Here is a 20,509-nt window from a genome sequence, read left to right as displayed (position 1 = left end):
TTTGTTGTAGTAAAGTCCCAGCCTCGGAGCACCACTGAGGACTGATTTCTAGGACCAAGAAAAAGAAGGATCAGGGGCTTTTGGAAAGTGAGGCTGCGGGTTTGGTGAAGCTGGGGAGGCCGCCACAGGTGGGGTGGAAGAGAAAGGAGCGTTCTCTCTCCTTTCTCTCTCATTCCCCCCTCTTTGCCATGTACCTGGGGTGACGTAAGGGGCGCGCCTGACCCCGGCAGCCAGAGGGCCACGAGGGTACAGGCTGGAGCAGGGGCTCTCCCTCCGCTTATGTGTGAGGAATACGTCTAAACCGGTGAACTACGTTTCACAAAATTCAGATGCCCCATTGAGCTTTTGAAAATTAGACGTGCAACGCAGACTCACTATAGGAAAATCAGGATGGCTGTTAATCTAGACAGCACTTTCTCTAATCTCATTTTATCCCGTCCAAAGACTGGGATCTGTGGTCATCTCAAAATGAGCCCACTGCTCCTTTGTGGTTTTAGGATAACTTCATATTTGAGGGATCATCTTAGATTTAGATTGCTCTGAGTTCTTGAATATAAAGAACCTCTGTAACTCCTCTGCCTCTAGGCCAGAAACAGTTAAGTAGAATAAAATCTGTAAAAATAAAAATAACAGAGCAAGACAAGCTTTAAGAACGAAAATATTCACAGGCCAGTTTCTTTCTTTCTTGCCTCCTTCCATTCCTTCCTCTCCCCTATTCTCCCCTCTCCTCCCCTTTTTCCTCTCTCCTTCCTTCCTTCCTTCCTTCCTTCCTTCCTTCCTTCCTTCCTCCCTCCCTCCCTCCCTCCCTCCCTCCTTTTTCTTTGTTTCTTTCTTTCTTTCATTCTTTCTTTCTTTCTCTTTTTTTCTTTCTCTTTTTTTTCTTTCTCTCTCTCCCTCTTCTTTCTTTCTTTCTTTCTTTCCTTCTTTCTTTCTTTCTTTCTTTCTTTCTTTCTTTCTTTCTTTCTTTCTTTCTTTCTTTCTTTCCCTCTCCTATCTTTCTTTCTTGTGGGCAGTGATTTTGCAAACCTGTTGAGGGAGATAAATTGAAATGAATTGTCACAGAAGCATTAAATATTATAGATGATAACAGTGAAAAATGAACAGGGAATTGGGGTGGAATTTTGTACAGCTGAAAAATAATTCCATTGAGGGCTAGATAACATTAAGACAGAGGAATTCTGGAGTGATAATGGGAATTGCTTTCAGGTAACCTTCAACTCCCAGAGAGCATGTTGCAAAGGAAATGTAAAGTTGATGACTGCCTTTTGTGTGGAGAGAAGTATTGATTTACTGCACAAGAATTACTCCCTGGCTGGCCACTGAGCAGAGTTTTGGGGAACAAGGCACCTCAGAACTCAGTTTCGGGGACTCACATCCCACATGTATAAAGGATGGGCAAGAGTTTGAAAAGCTTGCTAAATAAGAATCAGGGGCACTTGGGTGGCTCGGTCGGTTGAGTGTCTGACTCTTGATTTTGGTTCAGGTCATGATCCCAGGGTCGTGGGATGGAGCCCCACATAGGGCTCTGCACTCAGTGTGGAGTCTGCTTAAGATCCTCTCTCTCTCTCTCTCTCTTTCTCTCTCTCCCTCTCCCCCTCCTTCCTTCCCTCCCTCTCTCCCTCCACCCCTCTCCCCGACTCGTGCTCCTTCTCTCCCTCTAGAATAAAATAAAATTAAAAATTAAAAAAAAAAATCAAAGCCATTCCTCCTCTTACCTGGAAATGTGTGTGACCCATGGAAGCAAGTTTTGATCCTTTTCCTGCTTAGGAAGTTTGCTGACTGTGTTGTGGAACAAACAGCAGTGCTGTAGACGTATCCATACAAATACAGTGTATTAATAGGGATCTCAAAGCAATATCCAAACCAAAACAGTGAGACCTCTCTAATCCCTGCAGTAGACATATGTATTTTTCTCACCTAATATTTACTCTAGGGCTTTCTGTAGGGCAAGGTGCCATGGCACATAAAAAGTGGAGCTTGTCTTCTTTAGGAATCACAGCCCTACAAAGTGTCTCCTGGTTCTTGGTTTGCCCATGAATGTGAAGATGGGGAGGGATATCAGCGGGGGACCTACACACTAAGCCCAGAGGAAATGATCTTCCTATAGGTAAGCACCATGTTTGTAATTAAAACCGAACCACCCGCAACCTGTACTTTGCTTCCTGACTAATGGTAACCTTTTTCAAAAATAAGATAATTAATGGAGGCAGAATAATACAAAATGGAGGCAGAGAATCACAGGGACCACTTTACGGGAAACTTCCTCCCCGGCCTCCTCCATCTGTGTATTCTACAGCTGCGTTCCCCTTGCGCAAAAGGTAATTAAGAGGTGATAATGATATGCGTCCTCCCTTATCAAAGTCATTAACACGTTATTGTTGTTGTCGGGAGGCTAGCTATTGCCTGGTGGAGGAGATGCCACTTTAGGCGAAAAGTCCTTTTTAGTCTCCCAGGGATTTCTGCTGTGAGGAAGAAATTCCAGTTTGGGGACGAATTAGCAGGTTACATTCTCTGTGACTTCTGAGTGTCTTATTTCACCAAACCTTGCAGGTTTCTGAGAACCCCTGGGGCCATTCTGACTCTCAATTTGACCTACATACTCCTTTCCAAGCTGTTCTATTCAAATCAGGGACAAACTGTCTCCTAGTCGCCACATTGCACATCTATTTTACTTGAAGATTTGGCTCCAACCCCGTCTATCCGTGGTGCCTTCTCTGAACTTAAATAAAAAGACAGTACAAATTCTTCCAACATCAGTCGGTTTCTCAGCCTTGGTTAGCGAGTGGTATGGTGCACAAATACTCACTCCAGATTGTGGTGACGGTTTCGTAATTAATCTCTTAAACATCTTGGGAAAATATGGGAGTATCTACTCGTGCAACTTTTTAACACTTTAAGGATTTCTACAGATGGAAGAAGAAGGAGCAAATGCATTCAGATTGGTTCTGAAATGTCCTAGGCTTCTTTACATTAGAAAATAGTCTGATTTCTCTGAGGTTTGTGTTTAAATTATATGATCCTTTAAATTATATGATCTAATTTGTTGACCGTAAGCCTCATTAGAATCAGACTTATGAGGGCACCTCGGTGGCTCAGTCAGCTGAGTGGCCAAGTGCAGCTCAAGTCATGATTTCGCAGTTCGTGAGTTCAAGCCCCACATTGGGTTCTCTGCTGTCAGCATGGAGCCTGCTTTGGTTTCTCTGTCCCCCTCTCTCTCTGCACCTCTCCCACTTGTGTGCTGTCTCTCTCTCTCAAAAATAAATACACATTTTTTAAAAATCAGAGTTAAGGCAGTTTGTCGTCTTTAAAAATTATCCAGATAAATATATACATCTTAAGAACCAAATATTACTAAAAGGCTTTTTTACATAAAGGGAAAAAACCCACAGCAATTCTCCTGTTCTACCCTTTCACCACCAGTCCCTGCAGGCAGCTACTTTTAATTAATTTTAGCAGTTTCTTCTGGTATTTACCTGCATATATCTAAGTAATATATACGTTCTATTAGATCATTATTTAATAAATAACAGTTGGGGAGGATTTAAGTCTGCTATCCCATAACACTGCTTCCTCTTGTTCCCTTTTTTGGTTAAATCAATATTCAGAGTGTATATTATTATAACTATGTAAATAATGTTCTCTACTGAGCTAACACTACACTATAATTACCTTTCCTTTCTTGTACACCTTTTTGTTTTTCTTGGAGTTAATAATTGCCTTGTTTTTCATCAGCCTGACTTTGTATATAACTGTCCCTAAATTCTGCCACAACATCCAACAGTCTTCCCAAAACTTTCCACATAGTAATATAGAAGAGATAATCTATGAGAATCTAAAGACCTCCTTCCTGGGGCCCCTCTATTCTTTTTTTCCAACCTGGACCACTGTTTCTTTTGGGCCATAGTATCACTGTTATCCCAGAACTTCTCTCTGTCATCATCTCAGTGATTCTCTGTACCTCCTTCTTGTATTAGAGGCTCTCCTTCCTGGTTTTTATGTTTTCCTCTTTCTTGCTTTGTTACCTCATTTGAGTGGCACACCCTTCCTGAGTAACAGTGCATGTGAGGTAAACTTACTGAGAACTTTCCTACCTGAAAATATCTTTATTCTACCCTTGCAATTTTTTTGATAATTTGGCTGAAAATTAATTCTAGGTTAAAAATAATTCTCATTCTGAATTTAAAACATCAAAATGATATGCCTTGGTTGAGTCTTTTCCTATTTATTGTGTTGGGCATTAAGTGGTCATAGCCTTTAAATGTCCCTATCCTTCCAGTCTATGAAATTTTCTTGTATTGTTTCTTCAATAGTTTGTTTTCTTCTCCCTTCTCCCAACCCCAATTTCTCTTATAGAACTCATATTGGGCAACTATTGAAACTTTTGGATTAATCTCATATTTTCTTTTTTCTTCTCACCTAATGCCCATGTTATTTTTTGTTTGTTTGTTTTATTTTCTGGAAGATTTTATCTACTTCATCTCCCAAACTTTCTAGATTTTTTTTAAAATACCATGGCTCATATTTTTAATTTCCAAGGAATCTTTCGTGTTCTAAGATTGCTGTTGCAAGGATGAAATATGTTTTTCAGCCTCTCTCTGAAAATTCATCATATTTTATTGGAAGTGTTCTTCTAATCCCTGTATTGTCTATCTTCCCTCTGATTTCTTTGTTTTCTGTTTGCTTGTTTTGTCTCTGTCTTTCATGTTGGAGGCTGTCACCTGCCAACTGAATGTTCTGTGTGCATGTGTAAGGCTCACTGACTGAGAGATTCACTATAGAATTATAGGGCAGTGAGCCAACATTTTTACTAGAATACCACTGAATTCTACAGGGTTTTTCCTGAACGCCCTTTAACTTCTCCACAAAAGGATCTTCCAAATATCTTCCTAGGGATTATAAGCCTGGCTGTGGCCTTCTGCGTAGTAGGTGAAAAAGGAGGTTAAAAGAGCTTGATGATCAGACTTTTGCTAATAGCCCCTGTTTCTATGTCTTCTGTGCCTTGGGTCCCTGGTCCAGAGCCTGTCTGGTTCAGAATAAGTCAGCTGTCTTTGAGGGTTGGAGATGATGATGACAAATGGACCTAAGGAGCTAACCGCACTCTACATGGGTTGTTAGTCCACCACTGACTCCATACCAGTATCCTCTGTGGTCCCTATGGCTCCAGTTCCTGAGCCCTCCAAGTTCTGAAGGATGACTAGCTTATTTCTTATTGGGTTGCCCCGATGGGAGGCATAGACTCCAGCCATCTGTGTTCTGCTTAAACTGTTATCATGGCTCTAATAGCTTGCATAAGGTTGGCATTTGTTGACATTCTTGCCCACTGTTGTCCTCTTTGTTCTGTTCATTCTTGTAGGTTTATACACTTGCATTCTTTTACTGACATTCAAGTGGGTTTCCAGGAAGGAGTGGAGATGAATAGTATATAAAATGAACATGAACTTTGTGATTTAATTGATGATTACTTCTGAGCTACAGCTTATTTTTAAAGGAATTTTGGACCTTAACATACTGATAAGTAAATCATACTAGCATATCATTTATTTTAGTATTGATACCTGCAAGGACTGGGTCTTCCCTTATAAATTAAACTAATAATATTCTAGGGGTACCTGGGTGGCTCAGTGGGTTAAGCGTCCAACTCTTGATTTCAGCTCAGGTCATCATCTCACAGGTTTGTGAGATCAAGCCCCACATCGGGCTCTGCGTTGACAGCGCGAAGCCCTCTTGAGATTCTTCCCCCCTCCCTCTCTCTCTGCCCCCCCTTTCAAAAATAAATAAAGTTTAAAAATAATAATATGCTAAAGTTGGATATGCTTACCAAGGTAAGACCAGGCCCAGGGTGGGGCGCCTAGGTGGCTCCGTCGGTTAAGTGTTTGACTTTGGCTCAGGTCATGATCTCATGGCTCGTAAGGTTGAGCCCCGCATTGGGTTCTACGCTGTCAGCTCAGAGCCTGGAGCCTGCTTCAGATTCTGTCTCTGTCTCTGTCTCTCTCTCTCTCTCTCTCAAATATAAACAAACATGAAAATAATTTTTAAAAAGACCAGGCCCAGGGTTTGTGTTATCCAGTTCTGTGTTGACCATTCTCTTAGGACTTAGTACATACTTTTGCAAAGAAACTTAAAAACAGCAACAGCAACAAAACAGTGAATCACTAGGCTACAGTTTTCTTTCTTCTTTCAATAAACATTTTAGTGGTCACCTATGAAGTGTAGTGAAATAGCCGTATGAACTGGAGATACCATGGGGAATGAACAAAGGTCCTTACCCTGGAGGGCTTCACTGCTAGTGAGAGAGACTAACAAGAAAACAGGTAACTACGAGGCCATGTAATACATCTTGGCTTAACAATTTGGGAGCGCCATTCCCCCGAAAGTGATAAAAATGCCTAGTTAATATTCTCTTGATGCTCTTCATGTGGGAATCCAAGACTCTGGCTAGTGGAAAGGTTAGAAATCAGTTCATATAGCTATCTGCTATATTTTAGATAGCTAGCTAGATGCTATAGATGATATAGATGCATAGATGCATAGATATAGATGCATAGAGAAACCGATAGATGCTATATTTTAGTGGGCCCTGTACCTTACAGAAACGTCACCAGAGATAGAAGCTCTAAATGCGTCTTCTCCTTAGGAGACTCCCCAAGCTTTGCCCTTCAGAGCTGATACAGTAGCATGTCTGGGTTCAAAACTGTTCCTCCATGAGAAGAGACCTAGGTAAGCCTTGAATGTGATTCTATTTATTGCAGTAATCATGTTATTGTTTGTAAACACATGTGCAGAATCTTTGGGGGCAGGTGGAAGGTCTTACTCATTTCAAGGAGGTCCAGTGGTGCATTGCAAAGAGCATGAACTTTGAAGCCAGGGGAGCTGGGTTTGAATTCCACGTATTAACTGTGTGATATTCATCAAGTTACTTGATCTCGCTACGTCTACATTTCCTACTATATCAGACTGAGATCATAATACCTGACTCACAGATTTATTCTGTTAAATAAGCAAAAACAGATAAAGGGCCAAGGGCAGTTCTTAATGGAAGTAGGTGCAGAATGATAGATAGTATTTTTTTCTTCCTTTCCCACCAGACAGTGATCCTTTCAAATGCAAAAAACATATGCTATTCCCTCCCTCTCTCTCTCTCTCTCTCTCTCTCTCCCCCCACGCGCGCGCGCACACACACACACACACACACACACATTTTTAACGTTTACTTTTTAGAGAGAGGGAGGGAGACACAGAATCTGAAGCAGGCTCCAGGCTCTGAGCTGTCCACACAGAGCCCAACACAGGGCTCAAACTCACCAACTGTGAGATCATGACCTGAGCTGAAGTCGGACACTCAACAGACTGAGCCACCCAGGCGCCCCTGAGAACATATGCTATTATTATGTGTAATCCCACCCTTAGTGCAAGGCGGGGCACGCAGCTGACACTTAATGCGTATTTATTCAATGAAGGAATAAATAAAAGGATGTTTGGATTCCACGGGTTGAGGTTTCTTCCTTTAGACTGCTCTTAACTATTTGCTGATACTAATAAGCCAGTATTCTTTTCTGAGCTCCTGGATTACAAGTTCTGTGGTGCTGCAAATAGAGCTAAGAAACATTCACACAGGGGGCACCCGAGGGGCTCAGTCGGTTAAGCGTCCGACTTCAGCTCAGGTCATGATCTTACAGTCTGTGAGTTCGAGCCCCGCATCAGGCTCTGTGCTGACAGCTCGGAGCCTGGAGCCCGCTTCAGATTCTGTGTCTCCCTCTCTCTCCGCCCCTCCCCTGCTCATGCTCTGTCTCTCACTGTCTCAAAAATAAATAAAAACATTTTAAAAAATGTAAAATAAATAAGAAAAAAAAGAAACACTAACACGATTTTTAAACACTCAAATGACACTTGAAATTCAAACCCGCTTATGTACCCCGCGGTAGGGCATATAAAGAAGTGCCCCTGAAATAAAAGAGGTGTCTGAAGCAGCAGATTGTCTCCGCTTTCTTAGTTTAAAAGGCCATTTGGCAATCATGTCTCTCAGCAGCCTCCCGGATAGGAGAATCTTCGGTCGTGAGGCTCCGCGCTGAGACTCAAAGGCAGAGGAGAGGGTGAGGCGAGGAGTTCTGTGTGTTGCACGTGATGGTGGTGGCTCTCCCTGCACAGAGCTGGAGAGTGGCCCCCGGCCAGATCGTCCATCCACCGTTGCGTTCACGAGAGCGGGAGCCGTGTTTGGCTAACCCACCGTCCGGCACTTTGTGGCCGGGGCGGTGACAGTGCGTCAGGGCTGTTTGTGCACAAAACGAAACAAGCCTCAGTGGCGTCGTCACCGCGAGCGGTCTGAGCAGCACGTGCCTCTGCTGGCCCTGGGCTCCCGTCCCCCTGGCGGCAGACGCCCGGGACCGTCGCAGACGCCCCGGCTCCCGCAGTCAGCGTCCCGCGCGTTGGCCCTGAGGTTTCGTACCGCGCTCCTGGCCGGGGTCGTCCTGCCCTGGGGTCTGCGGGAGGCCTGTCGTGCGCCGAGACCGTGCCTTCCTCGCTGGCGGGCGCGCACCTTGCTCCGAAGAGACCCACCGGCCGGAGGGCTCTCATCTGATAGTGACCCCCGAGGCTCTCTGCCGCACCGCTCTCTCTGCAACACCTGTTTGGATTCAACTCTCTTCCGAAGATTTCTTTGAGCTTATTCTGCCCCCTCCCCCCCCCCCCTTTTTAAGCTTTATTTATTTATTTAGAGAGGGAGAGAGAGAGAATCCCAAGCAGGCCCTGTACTGTCAGCGTGCCCAGGCGCCCCACTTCGCACTCTCGGGTACGGTTGCTCATCGGGTCTCCTTCCTTCATTTTCCCCCCAGGGCACATCCCATCGACGCCCAGGACTGGGATTATGACGTCTGTGCAACTGACAGCCAATCGGCACATTCATTTGCACCTCTTAGGAAATTCATAATCAATGAACCTAAAAGGAAACGTATTCTATTTTGGCCTAAATGGGTTTTCCTGTCTTTTGGATTTTTTTTATTCTATCTTGTATTTATTTAGTTACTTTTAGTATGTTTCTCTTCATTTTAAACTCCGTAGATCGAAATATATATCAAACTGATATCTCTGTATATTTTTTAAATATTTGTTTTGTTTTTAGAGAAAGAGCATGAGCAGAGGAGAGTGGCGGAGGGAGGGAGGGAGGGAGAGAGAGAGAGAGAGAGAGAGAGGGAGAATCTCAAGGAGGCTCTGTGGAGCCCTACGTGGGACTGGATCCCACGACCCTGGGATCATGACCCGAGCCAAAGTCAAGAGTCGGACACCCAACAAACAGCTACCCAGGCACCACTATGTGTATTTATACCAATTACCCCCTATCACTTGGCCAATGTAGATGCCTAATGAATGTTTGATGGTTTATCTTGAGTCACTGTTTTGGCCTTTACAATTAAATAAGGTCTAGTTGGGAGGGCAGTGCTTTGAGCTGATGATCCTTCCAATCCCAAAGGAAGGAATGGGTCCAGTGTGTTCTCCAGGGAAGATTATAGGACTTAAGACAAAACAAATTTAAAATAAAATTTTAAGGGCATAAATACACAACATGTAAAAGTTGATTTTGTAAGGGAAAATATCAGACCATCACATTACCACAATCAGCTCAACTGAAGTGTCTAAATTAGCTGAAGTTTAGACTTTTGAGATATCTAGTGCAGAGATTTGAGCAATTTTGTGCAATTTTGTAGGGGGCAGGAGTTAAATCATCTCTTTCAGAATAGCCTTGGAAAATAACAAGTTTTCGTTACTTCTAAGAGATACCAGGTGTGGCTCTTGAAACACAACGCTAGATAAGGTCTTTTAAGTTCAAGAGTTGTACAGACTCCCATGATCATACACACACCATGCCAAGACCATGGAGCACATCATTATTGTTCAGATTCACCAGTGTTTTCTAATAATTCCCGGACATCCCAGCCATGAAGACTTACAAGGGAGGGAGCTGGAATTTGCTGTGTCAGCTCTGAGGTGTCTCCCTGGAGCCTCTGACCTGGTCTCTGTTTAGACTAGACCTTGAAATGCCCAATGTGGTGCTTTTTCTCCACTGGACACTTGGGAAAGGGGCAGTGAGATTTATAGTGCGGTTCATACCATGGCAAGCAGATTTTAAAACAGTGTTTAGGCGAGCTGATTAGCCAGCAGGGATCTCTGCTGATGGTCCTCAGGGTATAAAGTTAAGAATAACTGGCTACATGTCTTTGTTTTGGGTTTTAAAGTGGTTTGGTTTCTCAGGCCACATTATCGCAGACTTCGCTGCGTTTTTAAACAATGCACACCATAAACGACTTCTCCAGGAATCACTCTTAAGTCTTACCTGGATCCCTTCCTCCTCGTTTTGCACTCAGTAATCTGTTGCTTACATTTCAACGTCTTCTGGAGACTGGTTTTCATCTGGCTTACTAGAGAGAAGCAGGGTTTTTTGGTTTTTTGGTTTTTTTTTTTTTCCATGAAGAATTGTGTTGTTGAATTGATTGCAATTCTTCTCCCAGAAATCTTGGCACGCAGCATCAATTTACAAATGTATACATTTGCCTGGGTTACTTTGGCTAGCCCTATGTATGACGGTGGGTTTGGGTTGAATTCTCAGGCCAGTGCCCAAACGTCCATATGCCCCAGTGCTTGTTATTAAACTGGCATTCATATCTGCAAAGTCTCCAGCTAGTCCCATAATATTTCATTTAGCTGAGAGATTATAAACAACAATACTTTACGTGTGATACTGAAATAGGAGTGTATCAAGATTCTTCTCTTCTGGCAATATTTCTAAAAGCAGCCCCACCTGACGGTAGCAATGCCAGATGGTGAAGTAGAAAGGCTGATGGGCGTATAGATCTTTGGAGCTCAGTTAGCACAGAATGCCACTCTCCGCTTCTTGGAGACTCGTGCTGTCTGTAACCAGACATAATTAAAAGATTAAAGAGACATTTGGAAATGTGAAGCTGGTCACTTTTTAATCAGGGAGATTGATTTTCCAATCCCAGTGTGAAGGTGGAATTTTAAATAATTTATAGGGTAGAAATCAGTGGCTTGTCACAACTTGGCTGAGAGAATACAGCCTCGGGGAAATAGGCAGACTGAATTTTTCTTTTTTTTTTTTCCCTCTTCTCTGAGTGCTTTATGGAAAGGAGCGTAAAAGGGAGCGAGCCATGGCTGGTTGTTACAGAGATGTTTCCCAGCCTCTATATCTCTGCTGGGAGAATGAAGATTAGTTGGGTTCCCTCCCTCCCCCTCTCCTCTTCTCCCTCTGGCTGGAGGTCTGCACATATTCTCTTCACTACTCAGCAACATTTCTCTTTTATCCTACAGATACCAGTCAGGTTAAAACCAGAGTCTCCTGAAAAGGGATCATGACTGCAGAAAATGATGCTTCCATTAGCCACGAGGGTGCATTCCAGGGACACAGATTATCAGAAAGCACACAATCAGAGTCAGAATACAGGAGGGTTAAAGACGGGCTCTGTGGCACTATCTCAGGGCTCCTGCGGCACCAAAGGAATAGCAGTCCTCCAGTATGAATGTCGGTTCCAGCAGCTATGTGCCAGAAGATATGAAATGGGTATCTAGAAGCCTCCATGCTAAGGGGAACAATCGATGGATTGGTTGGCCGACCGACAGAAACCAGAGAGAGGGAGGGGGTCGCCAGAAGAGGCTATTGTTTAAGAGCATGGTTCTTTTATATATGTATGTATGCGTGTATGTATAAATAAATAAATAAATAATTTTTTAAAAACCTATATGCTAACTAACTTGGATGTAAATTTATAAATAAATAAGTAAATAAATAAATAATTAAATACATGTTTTTAAAAATAGAGTATGGTTCTGTTGGGTTCAGGAAACACTGAAGAAAACTTCTTTTCTTCCCAGGTTGGCCAAGTTGGCGGGTCCTCCCTGATTCAGAGAGTGTCCAGTGGTGCAGGCTCACCGTGCTGGGTCCCTCCCGGGCGCGAAGCAGTCGTAACACCTCTCCCCTTCCCCAGGTAAGCTTTCGGTACTAACACGGACTTACCTGTGCTTCATGAAATTTCCAGATTGGGTTTGCCCTCGCCCGAGGTCTCCCTGCAACTTGTAAAGTTTTGTGTGTGTGGTTTTTTTTTAATGTTTATTTATATTTGAGGGAGGGGAGGGGCGGAGAGAGAAGGAGACACAGAATCCGAAGCAGGCTCCAGGCTCTGAGCTGTCAGCACAGGGCCCGACGCGGGGCTCCAACCCACGAACCGTGAGATCATGACCTGAGCCAAAGTTGGGACCCTTAACCATCTGAGCCACCCAGGCGCCCCTCCCTGTGACCTTTAATGTCTGGAGTGGCTTTGCCAAAGTGGAGGGTGGAATGGAGAAACCCTTTTATTCCACAAATAAAATCCTGTGAGGTAATCCGTTTCCTAAGGGTGAGTAGCCATTCAAGTGCATCAGTCAATAGAGGGAAGTAGGTGATGGTGGGACCTTCTCTGTTCGTAGCTGCTGTGGCTCTTTGGGAAGGATGGAGTGGGATGGAGGAGAAGGAGAGCAGGGGAGGGCTTCAGAGTATACACTGTTGGCAGGAAGGTAGGAGGCAGTGACTGCCCTCAGGAGGGGCCAGGGGAGATGGCATCGCGGGACAACTATGTGCCATTGGTTTGGCTGGAACAGCTAGAAGCTGGGAACGAAAGCGTGTTTGCCACTCTTCAAGATACGTCAACCGAGCGGTTCATTTCTAGGACATTTTCCCCCATAAAACTCTTAAAATGAATTGGTAAAGATTCGTAGCCCTCTGGCTACTGAAATGGCAATGGATAGTCAAGTATAAGGTCCACAAAACAGCTCTCCCAATAGCAGGTCACGGGGCTGAACGTAACAGGGGGTTTCTGAAGAGGGACAACATCCCAGGGCCACTCTTTGCATTCATGCTTTTACACCCGTGGATTCCTGTTCCTCTGCAAGACATAACTAGAAGCTACTACACTACAGTTCTATCATTTCCACAACCCTGGCTGCTGGCCTATAACCCTAAAGCACGGTCTCTCAACTGCAGCATGATCGCCACTTTGGGCTGGACAGGTCTTTTCTGGGAGAGGCTGCCCCGTGCATTGTAGGATGCTTACCAGCGTTCGTGGGCTCTACCCAGTCAATGCCAGTAGCAGCCTCTCCCCCAACTGTGACAACCGAAAACATCTCCGGATATTGCCAAGAACTCCTGGGAGAGCAGGGCAGAATTGCCCATAGTTGAGAGTCACTCTCCTAAAGGAACTTATAATTCATACTGAACCAGTAGACCAACTACACATCAGGTGAAATCTGCACTATTTACTAAGCTTCCTGTAAATAGATAATAAGACCACATTAGGCATAAGCCTGTAGGTTTGAGCCGTGCTAGAATCATTCTGTCATAATTATTACCTACTCTGTTTGCACTAATGTTGCAATGCAGTCCTGAATAAAACTCTCAACACACAAAGCTTTATGTTACCACCTTTATTTCAGCTCTCTTCCTTTTTCCTCTCCTCGCTGTCTCCCCTCCCACCCCTTTGACCACCAGCTAACTTAAATATGATAACTCTTTGAAGAGTGTTTTCCAGAAGGCAATGCTTAATGCAAAGACATGATTCACTAGTGGTGGAGACTCAGGTAGCAGGGCTCAGGTAGTCCAGAAGAGAATTCTGCAAGGGAGCCTCAAATCATACCGGGCAGAGGCTACCGAATCCCTCCATTTGTATGTTGGCTCTGTCAGAGCAGCTCGTGTTCTTGGTATTCCCCAACAACTGGCGACAAGAGTCAGAATTTTTGGTAGCTTTCCTGGGAAACAGGTCTGGTGCTGAAGACAGGGATCTTGTCTCAACGGAAATGGAAACTTTTTGCCCCAGGAAAGGAATAATTGTAACCAATGGTTGTTACAGAGCTCTTTGCCCAAGTAATTTTGGTGAGGTTAAGTGTGTCAGCAAAGTGAACCAAGTGTTCATAGATTATGAAATGCAGAGTCTAACTTTAATAAGGTTACCAGTAAATGTGGGAGTTCGGGGTCAGTAATGGGGAACTGGGGTGAGTGAGAGCCAAAGAACTGGGAAGACAGACAAATCAACAGTAACCTGTAGGGTAAACATAAAGAACCATTCACTTGAACACTTGATGGGAACAGGAAGTAAAATTTCTACCTGCGTTAGTATAGTGTTGCAAATGTGTCTGGGATCATCAGGTGCATGTTAGAGGGCATCTCTGTTGTAAGGGTCTTCTAGGAGGCAATGCACACTTGGGGAAATTGATACCTAGGTCTGTCTGATGACCGAGCCCTGTCTACCAACCAGTCCCTCCAATAGCAAAAGCTGGTCTATTCCATACCATTCTGCTAGTGGTAAAGAGTGAAAAAGAAATGATCTTCTTGGTTGAAAATCCTCGGGCTAAATATTCTGAGAAGTTCCTTCAACTGCCCTACTAGAAATACAAGTGTTTATTCAAAATAGTGAAATGAAAGAGAACAAATTCATAGGCAATCCATTTTGTGCTTCCAGCTTTCTTGGGCTGAGATACTATTCTTGTGAGGTGCCCAATTTCCCTGAAATCTGTAGTGGGGGGGGGGGGGCAGTACAACAAACATGCTGTGATCAATGACTGTCAGACTTCTCCCTTTTAAATCAACTCCTGTCTGTCTTTGGAGATAAGCCGTTGTCTTTCCTGTCTGTACATGTGCATGGACTCTCTTTCCTGAGCCATTTTTGAGATGTCTGGTGAAAAGGTCTGTAATGACTGCTTCTTCTTCCCTCCCCACATAAATGATCTGCTTAGTGTAAGACTTGGGGTCCTCTGTTTTTCAGTTGACTTTTAAGCATCAGGTAACGTGCTGCTGAGGTGATCTCATTCAGTTCCCCGGCTTAAATACCGTCTGCTTGCTAATGTCTCCCAGTCCAGACTTCTACATAAACTCCTGCTTCTCATTCACTATCACCCACTAAGACATCCCATAGGCATCTCAGACCTCACATGTCCAGAACCTTGATTCCTGGCTCCCAATCAGCAGACCCGTTCTTCCTGCAGCCTTACGCATCTCAGCAGATGTCAATGCTCCCTCCCTCCTCATTTGTTTAAGCCGAGAACCGTGGTGGCATCCCATCTCTCACTGAGTATATCTAATCTATCTGCAAAAATGATTGGTTCCAACTTCAAAGAACATCTTTCCCCAATCTAGTCATTTCTTACTGCCTGTGTGTCTGTATCTGGCCCAAGGGACCCTTTGCCTCTTGCCCGGTTAAATACAATAGCTTCTTATTCTTTCTTTCTTTCTTTCTTTCTTTTTTTTTTTTTTTCCTTAAAGGTCTTACCCTTGAATAATCTCTATACCTAACATGGGGCTTGAACTCACAACCCTGAGATCAGGAGTTGCATGCTCCACTGAAGGAGCCATGCAGGTGCCCCTAAATGGCAACAGCTTCTTAACTCATCTTCCTGCTTCCTCACTTGTGCCGTTAGCATTGATATTCTCAGCACAGCAGCGAGAGGAGTTCTTTTAAAATTGCTGCTCTCACGGGGCGCCTGGGTGGCGCAGTCGGTTAAGCGTCCGACTTCAGCCAGGTCACGATCTCGCGATCCGTGAGTTCGAGCCCCGCGTCGGGCTCTGGGCTGATGGCTCAGAGCCTGGAGCCTGTTTCCGATTCTGTGTCTCCCTCTCTCTGACCCTCCCCCGTTCATGCTCTGTCTCTCTCTGTCCCAAAAATAAATAAACATTGAAAAAAAAATTAAAAAAAAATAATAAAATAAAATAAAATTGCTGCTCTGCTTAAAATTGCCCAAAGTATTCCCATCTTAGAGTCAAACCAACGTCCTATGGACAAGAAGGCCACACTGATCCTCCCAGTGGCATTCCCTGTCCTCTTCCTCTCTCTCACTGGGTTCCAGACCCACTGCCCTCCTGGGTTTTTCCATGAGCCCACCAAGAATTCTACTGCATCCGGGTCTTTGCACTTGCTCTGCCCTGCTCAGACTGCCATTTCCCCAGATAGCAGAATTCTACTGCATCCGGGTCTTTGCACTTGCTCTGCCCTGCTCAGACTGCCATTTCCCCAGATAGCAGCCTGGCTGCCTGGCTCGCTAACTTCGGGTTTCTGCTCAAACGTCAGCTCGGCAGCGAGGGGGACCTTGACCCAAATGTTGAGCAGCACTTGGAACTTTCCACGCACAACTCTCCATCTGCCTTCCTTATATTATTTTTCTCCAAGGCGTTTTCGTGGATACGATTGTATTTGCTTGCTTTCTTTGGTCTCTCACTGCAGGGATGTAAGGTTTATGAGGGAAAGGGCTTTGTTTTGTTCACTCCTATATCTCCAGGGCCTGTATCAATGACTGATAGATCCCAGGTGCTTAGTACACGTTTGTGAAACGAATGGCAGCTTTATATTCCCTTTAAATGTTACTTTTGGAGGAAACCTCCCATGATCCTCTAAGTCTGGGTGGAATGTCCCTCTACAGCTGTTTCCAGTAGTGCTTGCAAAGTGGTCAGCACACTGTCCACACTCAAATATTTGTTAAATTGAATACACACGCACATACATACACACACAAGACAGGATTATAATTTAGTGAGTTAAAATTCACATGATACGGAATTAACTATGTTAAAGTCTGCATGCAGTTCAGCGGCATTTTTTACATCCATAATGTTGCGAAATCACCACCTCTTTCCAGTTTCCAAGCATTTTATCAACCCAGAAAGAAACCCCACACCCAGTAAACAGTCACCCTCATACTTCAGCTCAACCCCAGCTCCTGGCAACCACTAATCTGCTTTCCATCTCTAGGACTTTATCTACTCTCAGTATTTCATGTAAATGGAGTCATACACTCTGAGACCTCTTCAGTCAGTGTGGTTTAACTGTATGTGACTTCGAAAGGTTTTATATCAGCAAGACTATTTTTAATCCTTTTGGCATGTGTGGCCATAGGCTCAACCTGTATCTCTTTCCTTCAAGGACCTACCACTTGAAAAGACCAACAAATAAACTCACGTGAAACTTTCTTCCAAGTTACCACTGGTAATTGACCAGAAGCCTTTACTTGTGCTGTGGCCAATCGCTCAAGCCTTCGTCTCTCCCCCAGCACCCCCACCTAGTGTCTCCCATTACGCTTCTTCTCAGGGTTTACCATGTGTCCCACCCCTTTCTGCATGCTCACTGGGATGAAAGTGTTGGCAGTAAAAGACTAAAGCTGAGGGGCCCTGCCGGAAGTCCATAAAATCATGAAAGGTAGGGAAAATCTGTGTAAGAACTTGCTCCCCGAATCCAGGAATCTTTTTGAAGCTTACAGGAGCCAGTTTAGGGGAAAAAATAAGAAGTTCTATTTTATGGAGCAGATTGGATACATACAAAACTTGTTACCCTGGTGAAAAGATAAATAGCTTTAGGGTTTAGACAAAGATACAGACAATAAATCAATAACAGACAGTTGAGAGGAAGCAGGGGACAGGAGTTAACATCCGAGGGCAATTCCCATTCTCGCCCACAGATACCCCTGGTTGGGGCGCACACGGGGCCGGCAAGAGCGGGCCCCACGGCGACATGTTAACGGCAGCCTCCTGGACTGATCGAGTGGACTGTCTCTTCCGAACAGACCTCTCTGGAATTGCAGTCAGCTTCAGATTTTCAGAGCCTAATTTTGCAAATTCTCAATGAACTGGCCCTTGGGTTGAGCATTAATGTGTTCCTGAGTTTGAGCTATTTCAGAGCCTGGAGGTGACAGCATGAGAGAGGGAGGCAGAGGCATGGAGACCAGTAAATTATTTCCCTTGTTACCGAGAATGAACTTGAATTTTATCTTGGAGGAGGCAAAAGTAAAGTTCTGGGTGACCTCAGGTTTTCAATAGCCCAGTTAATTAACAGGGAACATTTGAGAATTAGCCCAATCGTTTCAAAACTTTAAACACCTTATTGAAGAAACAACACTTCCGTTTTCCACTCTGACTTCAGCTTATGTTTTTGCTTTTAGATTGTGTAGTAATTTACAATTTGCAGGCAAGACCATTTGTAGGCTGCATCCTGTTGTACATAACTCGCTGTGCTAGAATATCTCAACACCGCAGTCTGAGACCAATTGGACCCCAAGATATTGCTTTTTTTTTCTTACTGGACCAGTGTTAACATGTATGGTTAAAACTGAGGCATGACAAAGTCTCCCTGAAACAAATAAATGAACAATAACCAAATATTGTTTCCTTTTGCCAGTGAAAGTAGCCGGCTGGATGGACCAGCCAAAGAAAACTAAAACCAGTGTGATGAGATTTATTTTCAAAAGCTCAGACCTCTGAAATAGGCAATTAGAAAAACAGGAGTTTTGACTTCTGAAATTGAGAGTTGTGCTATTTTTTTTTTGTTTGTTTGTTTAATTGGGCGATATTTAGTGTAGAAGTGAAAATAACATCAAGGCTTCAGGCACGATGCAGAGATTATTAATCTGAGAACAAAAGGCACTTGGCCAGTTAAAATAATAATTTTAAACAAGGACTACAACTTCCCCGGCAAATGGCTGGAACCCAATTAGGTCTTTCCAACTGGAGTTGTAGCTCGTCCCCCCAGATGATGCGGTTTGGCATAATACAGAATGAGTAAACTTTCTTCGGTGGGGAAAATATTATCAAAAGAAAATAATGTCATGAGGAGCCTGACCTTAGCCACTATTCATGAATGGGAAGGTGGGTTTGCTAGTCAGAGAGGGCATCTACCGAAGTCCGGGGGTTGGACGTCACTTGAGGAAAGGCAACAAGTCAGAAGACAAATGTTTTTGATTTGTGTGGTTTCCAGTAGGAAGTAATTCATCAACTCACACGGATTTATTTAGGATCTACTTCATGTGTAGCCCTGTGCCCGGGCCTGTTAGTCTGCAGGAACTTCCCTCATTCAGGGATCCTCGCACTGTTCAACACCAACGCCACCGCCATCATCCACGCAGGCAGCGTGTAACGAAAAGTGTGTCAGGCACTTTCGGTGCGTTCTTTGAATGTTAGCAAATCCCCTGCACCGGAGACACTGTTTTGCTCATTTTGCAAATAGGAAAAGTCACGTTCGAAGAGATGAAGAAGCTTGCCCGGCGTCTATTCCCAGTGGCAGAGTGAAGAGGAAAGCCCACGTGGGACCACACAGCCCTCTGAATGTCTGTGCCTAAGTGTGTGAACGTGTAGGGTTATATGAAACATGAGTTGTTGAATTCTGGGCAACTGTGGGCCATTGGTTTGACCAGTTTTCCCTAACTACAATAAAGACCAAGAAGACAGAGTCAACATTTTCCGTTTGCATCCATTATTCAGTTAACAGAAAGGTAAATCAGGTGGTCGTATCTTAGTCCTCATCACTCAAATAATCAACACAACCACCTTAAGTTGAAAACCCAAAATTTTATATAATTTAATATCTATAAATCTTATTAGAACTTGCTGAGTTTTTAAAAATAATCTGTTCAACCTTGTTCATTTTCGTTCTCAATTATTTTGAGGAACTTTTAGTTCAAAGCCAGCAGAAATTTATCTTTTCCGGAAAACAACTTAGAAACTTTCTCCCAGAACTTCCATTTAGCCATATTATCCGTATGTGTGACAGCTTTTTTTTTTTAAGTCATTTTGAAAGTCGTCTCTAGAGCTTTAAAAAAATTTTTAATGTGCTGCCTATAGCAAAGGCAAGGGACAAAAGGCACTTCTTAATCAAGTAGCACCTAAAATCATTTTCTTTGCATCGTGGCTAAATTTTGTGAGACCTAAAAAATTTTTTAGAAGGATATAATTCACATACCATTAAATTCACCCTTTAGAGTGTGCACTTCAGTGGTTTTTGTGGGTTTTGTGTTTTGAGAGAGAGAGAGAGAGGGAGAGCATGGGGAAGAAGGTGAGAGGGAATCTTTTTTTTTTTTTTTTTTTTTATGTTTTTTTACTCATTCATTTTGAAAGAGACGAAGAGAGTGAGTTGGGGAGGGGCAGAGAGAGGGAGAGATAGAGATCCCAAGCAGAATCCACGCAGTCAGCACAGAATTTGCCTACCCGGATCTCCATCCCACAAACTGTGAGATCATGACCTGAGCTGAAACCAAGAGTTGGACGCCCAAATGACTGAGCCACCCAGTCCCCCTCACTTTCTATTATAATACTGCTACAAACACTCATGTATAACTTTTTGTGTGCAGGTACATTTCCAATTCTCTTGGGCATATACCTAGGAACGAAATTGGTTGGTTTAAACTATGTTCAGTTTTTGAAGAGCTGTCGCACTGTGATTTGTACAGCAGCTATACCTTTGTACTTTCCCACCGGTAAGGTGTGAGGCTCTAATTTTTCCACATCCTCCCTGACACGCGTTATTCTCCTTTCTATTGTAGTTTTTAATTACAGTCATCACAGTGGGTAAGAGATGGTATATCACTGTGATTTTGATTTGCATTTCCCTGATGAGTAATGATATTGAGCACCTCACATGTTGGCTGTTGTATATCTGCTTTGGAGAAATGTCTGTTCAGGTCCTTTGCCCATTTTTAAATTGTGTTATCTTTTCATTGTTGA

At 43.7% G+C, this 20,509-nt stretch overlaps 1 protein-coding gene across 7 annotated transcripts in view; it reads left to right on the top strand.

Moving 5' to 3' along the window:
• The window catches only part of LOC147580701 (uncharacterized), a 550,245-nt gene that overhangs the window by 17,115 nt on the left and 512,621 nt on the right, over positions 1-20,509 (top strand). For 6 of the 7 annotated variants that reach the window (XR_015251012.1, XR_015251013.1, XR_015251015.1 and 3 more), the window contains exon 2: positions 11,878-11,990. The exons of the other annotated variant lie outside the window; for it this stretch is intronic. Coding sequence is in view for 1 of the 6 variants with exons in the window: in XM_086706139.1 (XP_086562265.1) it covers positions 11,878-11,990 (113 nt within the window). In the remaining 5 variants the exon portion in view is untranslated. The remainder of the gene's footprint in view (positions 1-11,877; positions 11,991-20,509) is intronic. 7 annotated transcript variants of the gene reach the window in all.

The sequence above is a fragment of the Puma concolor genome, chromosome B2 (assembly GCF_028749965.1).
Source record: "Puma concolor isolate L17-30 chromosome B2, mPumCon1.1.hap2, whole genome shotgun sequence".
Taxonomy (NCBI): domain Eukaryota; kingdom Metazoa; phylum Chordata; class Mammalia; order Carnivora; family Felidae; genus Puma; species Puma concolor.
Note: the sequence above shows the minus strand (reverse complement) of the source record. Positions and strands in the feature narration are given on the sequence as shown.